Source organism: Echiichthys vipera (genome assembly GCF_963691815.1).
Source record: "Echiichthys vipera genome assembly, chromosome: 15".
Taxonomy (NCBI): Eukaryota; Metazoa; Chordata; class Actinopteri; order Perciformes; family Trachinidae; genus Echiichthys; species Echiichthys vipera.
In genome coordinates this window covers 11,743,519-11,756,751 of record NC_139840.1, presented here as the reverse complement: position 1 = coordinate 11,756,751, position 13,233 = coordinate 11,743,519, and the positions used below count along the sequence as shown (strand labels likewise).

Here is a 13,233-nt window from a genome sequence, read left to right as displayed (position 1 = left end):
ATGTATTTATTTTTGGTTGCATTCACAATCCATCTTCTTGTCTCCAAGTTGAACACGGTGTTTTATTGCCCATAATCTTCTTTTAGTGGTGCATCTCACCAGTGGTTATTCCTATCGTGTTTTCTACATTTTTATGTTGAGTTAAAAGGGAAACTGTTGTAAGTTCACTAACTTCATGTTTACCCCTGTATTAATTATTTTTACGTTTCTTCACATGTCAGCTTGTTGGCATGCAAATCTCACTTGCAGTCATCAGAGGTACAAAAGTGAATGCAGACCCAATCATACATACACTCATGCAAGGGGCAGCATTGATTGTTTATCTCCTTTCCCTTCACCCCAGTAACACTGACTGTTGATGTCTGTTACAAAAGCAAATCTAGTGCGCGGAATTCATCCGACTCAATCTGTTAATTATTTCGGCTCCCTACTTCTCTGACAAAATGTTCTTTTAACCGAGCGAGCACAGGCATTAGACTTATGCTTTAGCAGTGGCTGATGGCAAAAAGAGAAAGCATCATTTGTCGCTGTGCATTTTAACTATTAATTCTAATATAGAAGAGACTCTATTTCGCTTCTTTCCCTAATCACTGTTTCCAACCTGCAAGCTTTCCTCTTTAAATTCTTTCTCTGAACCTCCCTTAGAGGCTGTAGTTAGTAGTTTTGGTCCCCAGGCCAGCTGTTGAGCTGGTTAGGACGGCTCCCACTATAACAATGTGGTTATTCCCAGCAGGGAGCTCTAACACTATGGCAGGGGGATCGCAGGATCTTCTCCAGCCCAACAATCTGGCACTAAGTTGGTGTAAGTATACCTCTACGAACCCCTCCCTTATCAGTCTCTTTTTTTGAAAGAGCTCCCCCAGTGCTGCCCTGGCCACTACCCCCTCCCCTTCAACCCCCTACCTTTTCTCTTTCAGTGACACATACATACATACACACACACACACACACACACACACACACTCTCTAAATAGTGTATGCTTATACAGTATATATATGAGGCAAAGAATCACAGTGGTGCTCACTGTTTCTGGCAGATGTTTGCCAGTCTGGAATTAAGTCCACAAAAGGGCCTCAGTCCAGTTAATTTGTATTGAGTTCTCAGATAATATATTCAGGCAATTTCCCACTGGTATTATATATATTATATATTGTATGATGTTTGTAATGTGACAATTTATATTCCAGATAATTACAGTATGAATTAAGCATGCATTTCCGAATTCAAGTAATTTAAAAATGAATGCAATGCCAACACAGACTGTTAGAGCCCAAGTTTGATCTGCCAAATGTATTAGAATTCAGAGTACATGTGTTTGTGATCCATGCTTTTTTACAAAACACGTTTGTAATAGAATCTAGCTCCCAGCTTGTTTCAGAATGGCAATGTCTGTGTGGCTGCAGTTCAGTTTTATTGGCAATATAGTTTATCATTATGAGGAGGTGAAGTTTGATGCAGCCACTGGCGCAACCTCTTAATTTGTTAAATCTCTCGGCTGGAAACTGAATTCCATTTCTTCCTCAACATGTGTATGTCCTATTGAATCCAAACAGCAAGCGGAAACATCCCAGCCCTGCAGCGAGACAAGGACAACACCAACGTCAACGCCGATGTACAGAAGCTACAGCAACAGCTCCAGGACATCAAGGAACAGGTAAATCCAAAGAGCGAGAACAGAGGTCCCCAAGTGTGCTCCTCTCTTCTGCAGTTAATAATTCACACCTGACTCTCGTTTTCATTATTGATCAGTGAACTGCTCAATAGCTCAGCCTGTGGTGATATTAATAGTTCTACTATTAATATTTTTACTTCCGAGTACTTCTTCTACCACCACCAACATTACCAGTTAGAGAAAGGGTGAAAAGTAAAGCAAAACTTTTTTGTCTGGGGCCCCCAAAATCATTAAATCCACCCCTGAAAAACACACCCAAGTCGCGACTACACACAGTCATAAATCCGGGTGGAATACAGAGGTATCACAATTTCCAATTAGGTGTGTTAGTTGCTTACTTCGACATATCTACCGTGGTTATAAAGTACAGCATCGATTTAATTAGTCAAGGTTTTTTTTGTTGGAGTTAGTAATAAAGTTATTTATATGTGAATGTGTTGCAAGTTGTAAAGTCAGTGTCATATTTTACACTGCACGTCCTTGGGTCCCCCAGCAATACAACCGCCAAGTGTGAAGTAGAAGGTGAAAAAGTTCCCTGTTGATATCTTGAATTAGCGTTTTTTCATGTTCAATTTACAATCATATAAAAGCAAATCCTCACATTTGAGGAGCTTGAACCATTAAATCTACACCATTTATTCTCACTAAATGATTGAAATGACGGAAATCAATTATGCAAATTGTCAGCTAATCATTCCAGCTCAATTGGGAATTGTTTTAAAGACTGCACACAGGTAAATTATTAGAGCTCTAGTAATTAGTAGCGAGGCTTTGCAGGATATTCAGGGCACTACCAGTTCTGTTAAAAATCATGTTTTACCATAATGTGGCTAAGTTGGACACACCCATGCTGTGTCTCATGTACTTCCGTACTTACTATTTTGAGTGCATAAGTGCGCTCACGCTGACAAGTATGCAAAATGCAGTGCACTATGACTACCCAGATGCTGCACTCATAATGTTTAAGTGGAAGGGAGGAACCACCAAACTTGGGGAAAATGGCGGCCAAGGAAGCTGCAGCAGTTACGGTTATAGGTTGTCGGTGACTGCATGTCTCCATAAGGTATGGCCCGGTTACGATTAATCATTACAAAGAGGAAGAGGCCCTTAATGTTGTGATCGTCGTGTTGTATAAGTGCACAACTGCTGTCGAAATCCACACACGACAATGTAAGGACATGTGTATACATTATACTACACGGAAGTGTACTAACGGAAGTATCCAAATTGAAACACAGCACTTTTATGTTGACACAAACCGTGGCTCGTAAACTACCAAGAAAGAATAAAATCAAAATGGTTGATGTAAAACGTGTGATAAAACGGATGTCTGCATCATAAAGTGTTTGTATAGGGCTTGGCCCAGGTAGTGTGTGTGCGTGCGTGTGTGTGTTTGAAAGTTGAATTGACTTTATGACAACAAAACATGAACTGTGATTGCAGACCATGTGTCCGGTGTGTCTGGACCGGCTGAAGAATATGATCTTCATGTGCGGCCATGGCACCTGCCAGCTGTGTGGGGACCGAATGAGCGAGTGCCCCATCTGCCGCAAGGCCATCGAGCGCCGCATCCTCCTTTACTAGATGCCTCCAGCCCCTACAGACTCTTTCTCTTATCTTAAAGCCCACACCGACCACGCCCGCAAAGCCACAATCACACCAGCTGCTGCTGCTGCCGCTGCTCGATCACCCACACAGCACTCGAGTCAGCCATCCAACGGCGCCTCAAATGTCTTATTCAACACAACAAATGCTCTCTTAAAGGTTTGATTGTGTTCAGATGGAATTTCTGTTACAAAACATGAAAAAAAAATATGAATTGACTTTTATTAGTTTTGCAGTTCGGTCACGTGTCATTACTGCAGCCAGACGGATGCTTGCATCTCATTCTCCTTTCTGTGTTATTCTCTGTTTTTTTTACTCGATATGTGAAAGGTCTTTTCTCTGATTGAGTCTATGATGGCTCCTTAAGGTCTTGGATATGAACTTCATCCTGGAACAGCTCAGCTCATATTCACGAGTGTAGAGAAGGTGATGTAGAGGTCGGCCGCTCACCTTTAATATAAAGTTCTCATGCATCTGTTGCAGTCATTGCCGGCTGCAGTCGAGTTTTATTGTATTTGTAAATCTTTATGCACGTGTTTTGGTATCGGGAGCTCCAGATGTGGAATTTAAGTACTTCGATTTTCACGACAGTATGGCAAGCTTGTGACATATTACTGTTTGCACAACTTCAAGGTTTGGTGAGTGTTTTTTCACTTCATGCCTGTATTCAGTTTGGCTGTTGTGACACACTGTATGCCAACTGTCCTTGCAGTTGTAAACCAGATGTTGGCAGTTTTGCACTAGTATAGCTGAGTCAGGGTAAAAGCTCTTTTCTGCACTGACTTTGGAGGTCCGTTCAGCTCAGTGATAAAACACAGACAGAGTTGTAGTAACTACCAGGTAGCACACCACATCCAGACTTTGTTTACCAAGCTGTACCAAGAAATACAGCGGCGGTGTCGCGAAAACCCCTTTTGGCTGCATATTCCAGAGCTGCCGTTGTAGCGATTCAAGAATTCAAGGCTCACACACAAACTCATTCAGCTTCTGTCCAGTGATCAGCCCCTGTTGTACCTGTTTGTTGCACACAAAAAAACAACACAATGCAAACACTTGTGTAACAAGAGTATCATGTCACAACTTGATGTTAAAGTGTTGCGACTTGGTGGTATCGTCTGACAAAAAATGTACATTTCAACGAGCATTGCTAATTTACCATTGACAACTTTGTGCCATTTGCTTCCAAAAATCCACTTGTTAAATAACTTGTATGGGGATAAGGTGCTCTTTATCTTGTATTACTTTTTTTATTTAAGTGTATTTTCCTTTTTCTCAAAATTGACATTTATTGAGCTAGAGAGTACAATCTATTAGAACACTAAGAAGAAAATGTAGAATAAATTATTTTGTATTGCTGCCCAAAAAAATAGGATTTATAGGTATCACTGCCTTCCTAATATGTAGCCTCAAAATCTCTCTTAACATTCTGCTTTGATATTAATGTTGAGATACCTTTGTGATGGGTTTTGTTTGCTTTTTTGGCAATAGCTTTCTAGCAATCATCAGTAGAAACATTTTTCTTGAAAATAGGTCTCTGTAAACTTGTTCATTTGTGAAACTGAAAAAAAGACATTTTGTTGATGATGGCTAGTTTGCTCCGCTATGTGGGAATTTGCAACCGCATACAAGCATTTTTTTCCCCCTTTTACGACTGAAAGCAACTTTTTTTCATTGATCATGATAACACTTTAAGCTAGAAGCACTAATACGCTTTATGGTAGTGTTGTCTTGTTATGGTTGTTATGAAAAAGCCTATTTTGTACTTTATTTTCAATACCTGTAACTGTCCTGTTGGAAATGTATCCGTAGTGTTTTCTTTGGCATGAATGTTTGACATAATGCAGTACGACATGTATCATGGAAACTGTTCAGTCTGTATTGCTAATAAGTGCTTTTAAAACAACCATATAGCTGAAATAAAGTTCTACATGAATAACGTGACGTTAGAAGTGCTTTTTGTTTCTCTAACTTCTACAGAATTCCTCATTTGCTTCTTTTTTTTGTTTTGTTTTTCAAGTTGAGCCCAGATGTAGTTAGCCTCTAATAAAAGGAAAAATTAGCATTTTGTTGCTTTTCTCCTGCTGTGCAGCGTCTGCCTCGCAGAGGAGACAGCGTGGCAGAGATGGGAGGTGTGAGGTAATTGAAAATGCTAACACCTAATAATGACTCAGCACCATTGTGTGATAGGTCAACTATGTTAATCGGAGAAAGAGGGAAAAAAATAGCAAGAGTAAAGAAAAGCACTCAGGAGAGATGAGAGAGACCCAAGCAGAGTGATGCATCTTCTCCAGTGAGCGGTGTGACAGCGGGACATCTCACAAGGCGTCTCCCTAGCACTAAGAAATTATGACCAAAGGCCATTTATGTTCTAGCTCATTGACTAGTCCATTTATAACCTGGACATCCTTTGGGCTCTGCTCACATGTAGCAGCAGTACGCAGCCTCTCATAACAAGACATCCATCATGCTGTCACCCTCTCACTTCGTCAACGCACACTGACTGTAGGGGAGACTCGGACACTTTTTTTTTATACAAATCTCTGTGACTTGGCATGGGGCCTAGACAGTTGCTGTGTAGTCAGGTGTCATGTCTGTGGTGATTTGTCATTTCACATTCAAGTACCTGTCTTAAAAACAATGGGGCCTCGTGTGGTTTACCACTGACGGTGTTTGAAAGTGACTTGAATGGCAGCTGTTGCTCGCCTCTTTGTCACCATTTCCCCGCCTGGAGAATATAAACATTATATTTTAGTTGTGTAAGTACGTGGACACCACCAAACGCTTGAACATGTTTTCTTCTACAGCTGTTTTTCCATTGCTTTGGCCCTTTAGTGTCACTCAAGGGAATGAGTGAATGTCAACGCCACAGCGTACAATGAAGTTGTTTAATGAGATTTCTTTTTTGTGAAGGTTTGATTCATTCATTTTACCAATGTTTCACAGGAGCATTGACATAGATTAATTAATGGGAAGTATGTATGTTTTACTGTCTAAAATGTCTTTATGACGATGGGGAACTACATAATGCTTTTTACTTTATCCAACCAAAAGTACAGCTGCAAAATTGTGGAGGAAAAGCCCTCTTCAAATATCTTGTTTGTCATAGAAAACCAACGCATTTGTACAAAATGAGATCAAGCTGGACCCAGATAATGTTTGTATGTTTTTGCTTAATAAATTGCATAAATGATTAATCAAGTTTCAAAACAGTTGTTGATTCCAACTTCGTAGCAACCTGCTACAAAGGCCCTCTATAGCCTACCATCAGTGGCTGACCTCATTGATGCTATTGTGGCTGAATGGGAGAAAATCCTGCAGTCACCGAGTTGACTGCAATCAGCCAATTGGCTAATACGATGATATGCACAGATTACAGTGGCCAGTCATCCCCAAAGAAATGTAGGTCAAAAGCAACGACTACAAGTCCAGTTGCTTTTGACTTCAATTTCTTTGGGGATAATGATGAGCTGGACAAATGAGAATATTCACAGGCTTACTGCAGTGGCCAATGTTTATCTGCTTTGTGACATGTTAAAAAGGCTTTCAAAGCAGGTTTTTTAGAAATATATTTTTCATGGGTTGTATTTAAGGCTGTTTGTATTATTGAATTTGTGCTCCTTTAAAATTGCTATGTGTCAGTGAAATGATGGGCTCAATTAAAACGGTTGTTTTTTTATAGTTAGGACTATACTTAATAATTATTTGTCTACCTGTCACAAAAGGAGGGGGGGGTATATAACAACAATAAAGCAACTTTAAACATCAGTAACGGCTCAGAATTTCCCAAACGGTGCGTCCCTAGTCAGAATCAAAGAAAGCAGAAAAAGTGAGACCATTAGAATAGTCTGCGAGTTGAATAGAGACATTCAGGGGGGGGGGTGTCAGGACCAGGCTGCTTTTCCATCACTCTGACCGCCTGCAGACCTGCCCTGTCGTGCTGACTGACTGTCAGGATGCTGGAGACGCCGCTATCTCTCCCCTGGCCACGGCCTGATCCTTGGGAGGATCCCTGACCGCCATGCCTGCCGCTTTCAGCTGCTTGAAGGCTACAGTGTTTGCTGACTGGACTGCAGGGGTTGATACTCCCACACCAGGGGGTCAGCTAATCCACCGGCCGTCCTGCGGAGTGTGAGTGATGGTGACTCGGCACTGCAGGCTTCACTGAGCAGCAGATAGAGATGAATTGGACCCCTGGAGAGGAGAGCGGGCAACCACGATCAGGAAAATGACTGTGACCCTGCTTCAAGTCTTTGCTGTGATCAGTGAGAAGGGTCAATGACATCCATCGGCCGCTGGAGTCAGGAGAAAAGTCTGTGTCAGGCTTTGCCCTCGGCGCTGGTTCTGAAGTTAGGACCTGACAGAAATGAATATATTCACTCCACATTTACTGTGAAATGAAGCTCTGACAACAGAGGTTTGACGTGCAGGTTTCAGAGCACATCACAAGGTGGCAGTACATCCAATGACTAAATACTGTAGGTCTTTCATGTCATAGATGCACTCATGTTTTGTGCTGCAGAGGACAAATTAACTAAATGTACAATAAGACACGCTAGACACATTCTATTTTGGTGTCAGCTAATTCTACATCATTCATCTAGGGGGTATTCTCTAGTTGTTTCTGAGTGACACTTTGAAACAACTAGAGAAAATACAAAAGCTTCAATATCCTACCACATCTTGATATAGAACTTGAACTTAACATGACGGTTAAGGAGAAACTGAAGCCCAGAACAATAGGCAAAAAAAACCCAACTTTTGCTTAATGAACATCTGATGCTGATTTCACTGTACTGATTTATGAGGAAATGTACTTTTAGGTCTGGTATACTTTCAACCAACAGAAAAGACGGCAAAGTAAAATTAGACCTTTGAATCACTGCTATCTGACTGCAACGCATACTACATACTTATTGCACAACATTATTTTTTAGTTTTTGAATTGTCAGTGTCTCTTTTTTTGTTTTTTAAAGCCATAGCTGCAGAAATCAATTCTTCGTTTGGATTCAGTGTCCAGAAATATATCTTTTCATCTATTTTGGTCACTTGGGCTTTCCTTCCATGTTGGAAGGAATTGATCGCTGGCTGTCTGAAGGTCCTCTCCCTCTCTTTCTCCCTCATGTCATCCAGTTCAGAAGTCTGGTTGAATTTATTGTCTCAGTTTATGGTCGGTCGAACTGAGCAAAGGGCAATCTGGCTGTCTGCTCTTTTCGAGGACCAAAGAAGAAGGAAGGGCCTGACGTTTTTGGTCTTTCAGACAGTTAATTGGGGGAGTTTTTGTTTAAACTTCTGTTTCATTCAGTAGTAGCTAAGCTATTTGTTATTGTTTTTTGGTTGGAATAAAGCTCAGCATATAATCAGTCGTGGTTGCTAGTTATCACAAATCTTCAGGGAGTTGGTGTAAGACACCCAATGTCCCCAAGATGTGATATAACCACATGTGTTTGTACCTGAAAGCAGCAGCCCCACCTCCACAGTAAAACCATAAACTCAGTTATTCTCTCCCACTGATCCCTCCTCAAAACATATAGACCCCTGACGTGCTGATTGCTTTATAGATATTGATCAGGGCAAAGTGTCAAACCACTCGTCCACCCCCCCCCCCCCTCTCTCTCTCTCAGTGGTGGGTAATTGTTATTTATGCATGCAGAGGGACAACCAAAACAACACTCAGTAAAGTCCTGTACTGTATCTGTTGGTATAACATGTAAAACAAGCAAGAAGTAACTCATAGTATGTGTTCTGTAGCAATACTTCATCTTGTACGTCACTTTTTTGTGATTGAATTTTTAAAATGTGTGGTAATGTAATACATGCATGTGGTATGAGAACAGGAGGGCGAGGTTTTCACTGGGTCACGTCCACTATTCCTTTCACAATACAAATTATATCCAGTTCAGTGTTTAAGGACAAACTACAGGCTCTGACGGGCATTATCACAGTTAATTTACCCCGCGGCTTTAATCCCGAGTTGATTTAATCATCTTCATTTAATGATTTGGACTACGTAAAACTTGTCTTGTCAACATCCCCAAACCCAATATTCTGTGGCTTTTGACCTGTTGCCTGTAGCTCCAGTCAGTGCTGCTCTTATCATCCCGGCACGATTGGAGGCTGGAGCCTGCGAGCAACATTTACAGTGCAAATGTTATCGTTCCAATGACACTTTAAACAGCCTTTATCAATATATAGTCATTCAAGGTTTATGAGCTTTGATAAAATGCCACTAGCCATGCAGGGTCATTACAATGTGTAGCTACGAGGCTCATTTTTTAGATTCAAATTATAATTTTTTTCCTGGAATTTTTAATGCTCAACAGGGGAAAATAAACATGCGGCGTGTCAAGAGGACAAAGTGGCCTAAGTGCAAAAGATATTGATTTCCTCCTCAGGAAGAGCAGCAGTAAGGGCAAACTACAGTGTGAGTTTGGCAGAACCTTATCATCCTATTATCTTTAAAACAGTGGGTTATCATAATTGCTTACTTAATAATTCTATAAAACCGTGGAGGTGCAACCTTTGCCTGGGCAGTAAACTGTAAAGTGCTTTTGATGCTGAGATTGAAAAGATTTCCGAAAGGGGTTAGAAAATGCTGCGGCCTATTCATTTTAAAAGGGTAGATTACAAACACTAACACACCAGTCATTTACAGTCACATAAAATGGCTGAAAAAGCATAAATAATTCATGATAAAGTGGATTAGTTAACACAGAAAGCATAACTTTTGAAAGAACTAGTTTAAGTTTTCTCATATTTTAGATTTATTTAAACCACCAATAACCACAGGTTACATCAGAGCAGCAAATAGATGATTCAAATAATTAACCAATAGTGGCTCTCTTTAGATGTGCTTCATTTCACACCTCTACGAAGTATGTAGAACAATGGTGTAGACATACTTAATCAACAAGTGGGAACCTCATCACATTTAACTCTCAACTAAACAAACAAGGTGGCGTTGCTGACACCGTTCGCCTGCGTGGTGCCAGTTGAGGAGTTCTGACCACGTTTAGCTTTGGGATCAGTATTTAAGCCACAGGCGGGCAACAGTTTGTAATCCTTGTGAACTCAGATAGAGAAAAAGGAAACTCCCCAAGCCCAAGTTTACTGAATTCCCCTGAGCAATCTTTTTTTTCTTCTTATGATTTCTTTCCGTGAAGAAAAAAGGGGGGTATGGAGACAGCAAATGCTACAAAGACACGTTGTATAACAAAACAAACGTAGCTACATCTAACAGGTGCTCGCCTCCGCCGTGCAGGCAGTAACCTTGGAGGGAGTAGACAGGAATGTAGCAGCCCTATCTGAGCTCAGAGGAAAATACTGACTGCAAAGGCCTTTTTTTTTGTTCTGAGAGAAAAATCAATATTCCAGAGTCCATCACACGGGCAGGCATTTTGTGTGTGTGTGTGTGTGTGTGTGTGTGTGTGTGTGTGTGTGTGTGTGTGTGTGTGTGTGTGTGTGTGTCTGTGTGTGTGTGTGTGTGTGTGTGTGTGTGTGTGTGTGTGTGTGTGTGTGTGTGTGTGTGTGTGTGTGTGTGTGTATGTGTGTGTGTGTGTGTGTGGGTGTGTGTTTGTGTGTGTGTGTGTGTGTGTGTGTGTGTTTTCAGGTGGGTTCCAGCTATGTGAAACAAGCTCAGAGTGACCCCTGGAAAATAGTTAATGCCTAAACTCTTTATCTTTGTTTTACAGCCAAGGGTTGTACCTCCAAATCAATACATGATACACAAATATCCCAGGGCTCCATGTTCTAGACAGAGAGCAATGACAAGAGCTTGAGAGTTAGCCAGCTTCACACCACCTGGCAGAGAGGAAGGTCTTTTTTTCAAAAGGCCAGAAGCTCCTGGTATAGAGTAATGCAGAAAGAGGAAGGCTAGATCAGCCTATGTACGTAGGGCTTCTGTGGAAAGCAAAAGGCAAAATTTTATCAACACTTTGAAGGTTGTACCTGGTTAATGTCTAAAAAAATAAATGCTAAAGGAATTGTGTGGTAATACGATGGGAAGTTGCAAGAAAGTGCATATTCACTCCCTTGCCGAGAGTTAGACAAGAAGATTGATACCACACTTACCGTGTATTTGTTTGTTATTTAAAGCTGCAGTCGCCTAGCTTAGCATAGGCCTAAAGACGGGGGATTGTTTAACGTCCGATAAATAGTCTGGCACATAGTTCCCCATAACACCACAACACTTTTTGTACAATTGAAAACAAGATCTTTCAAGATATATTAATTTTGCTGTGTTTCCACCAATAAAAATTGCAGTTGTTACTGATGGTAACTTGGCTGTCAAAAGAAATATTAGATGTGCGCAAGGACGTCCCATGTGCTGCAAGTAAAGATTCAAGTCTGTCTGTAGTGGGTTTTTTTTTATTTTTCAAAGATTAATTTTATTTATTTCCATTGATAAAAGCAGCTGAACAGTGACATGAACGTCGATGAGAGAGAGAGAGGGGATGACACGCAGCAAAGGGACGCAGGTCAGTTACAAAGACCTATATGGGGCGCACGTTCTCCCCGGTGAGCTAAAGACTGTCCCTGTCCGCATGCCACCTTCTAGTATAGGCTTAAGTCCCGTAGGACCTCAACCAAAAAAGGTACCAATAAAATACCAGGTACTATCCACAAGTTTTGCTAATGGAAAACCAAATAAAGAGCCGAGTTGAGCCGAGTGGAGCCGAGTGGAGCCGAGTGGAGCCGTGCCATGCAGTGAAAAAGTGTCCTTTACTGAGCTTTAGAGGTACTGGTAAGCAGTTTCATTTTTATTTTTTATGTTTTGCTACTTTTTGTCTGAATAAAGAAGAGACTAATATTGATTCTGGATATGGATTATTTTCAACCTGAATTTTCACAAACAACAAGAAACCCACCCTGTTAATATTAGAGTTGAAGGTCTCAGTATGCAGCCTGGGAATGCGGCATCTGGACCTTGATAGCAGGCCGGCAAATTTTCCGTTCCGTTATGACAAACCCCTTTGTATGGACGGCAGAAAGTCGCAACATGTATATAGTAAAGGCCAACAAGCTTGACAATTTCTCTCTTCTTCAATTCTCTGCTGGCCGAGATAGTTTATATCTGTCACTGTCTGGCACTCCGTCCCTGCAGACCTTGTAGCGAATCAACAGAGAAGCTCCCAGACAGATAAAATGCCACATCAGAATTTCAGAGGCCTAAAGCGGGTTCCAGTTCCCAACCGGTGTTATAGTGAGAAAAAGGAGCATCCACTTAGGGAGCACAGACAACCCCCCAGCCCCCAACACACACACACACACACACACACACACACACACACAAACACACACACGCACACACACACACACACACACACACACACACACACACACACCCTCTCAGATAGTAGCTGGTAATCTCTGAGGTCGACATGTCAGTCAGGTCCTGGAGACAGATGACGTGAGGCCCCGATAGGCTGTCTCCAACGGAGGAGACACCAGCCGGCCGCACAGGCTGCCGGGACAGAGAGCAGGACCCAAGGCGACGGACGGATGGGGGGGGGGGGGGGGGATGAAGACAAGGTGGGTCAGGGAGGTGGTGTGGCAGAGGAATGCCAAGGCAGAGAGGTGGGGGTCACGGAGAAGGTCTCCCGATGAGCAGAGAGACAGTTCTCTGCTGGAGATCGTTGCGTGGCTGACAAAGTTTACTTAACACCAACCCCTGGGAGCTCGGGTCACTGGGGGGGTGGGAGGAGGAGACCCCGGTTCACTTCCAGCTCAGAGAGTTAGATTGTTGTCACAGAAAAAGATCACGGTGAACAAGTGAGGCGGTAGAATGATTTAGGGCCTTTGTGGTACTGTTTTTTTCTTGTAATTTTCACATCAGGATTAACATATTGTTTGTCATCCAGGTTTGATTTTCCAAACCGGACAATAAAATACTTTTCTGTAGCTGACTTTCAACTCCCAGGTGTTGGAGTTTCCCACAGTAAAACCCACTGACAAGGAA

The 13,233-nt window shown here is 41.8% G+C and overlaps 1 protein-coding gene across 2 annotated transcripts in view; it reads left to right on the top strand.

Moving 5' to 3' along the window:
• The window catches only part of mib1 (MIB E3 ubiquitin protein ligase 1), a 54,876-nt gene extending 49,690 nt beyond the window's left edge, over window positions 1-5,186 (top strand). Inside the window, exons 20-22 of one of the 2 annotated variants that reach the window (XM_083927947.1) lie at window positions 734-802; window positions 1,555-1,655; window positions 3,117-5,186. In XM_083927947.1, coding sequence (XP_083784073.1) covers window positions 734-802; window positions 1,555-1,655; window positions 3,117-3,257 — 311 coding nt within the window. In that variant the 3' untranslated portion in view covers window positions 3,258-5,186. Of the gene's footprint in view, window positions 1-730; window positions 803-1,554; window positions 1,656-3,116 lie in introns of both variants that reach the window. The other variant, XM_083927946.1, reaches the window with a different exon arrangement.
• Window positions 5,187-13,233: the final 8,047 nt, after the last annotated feature.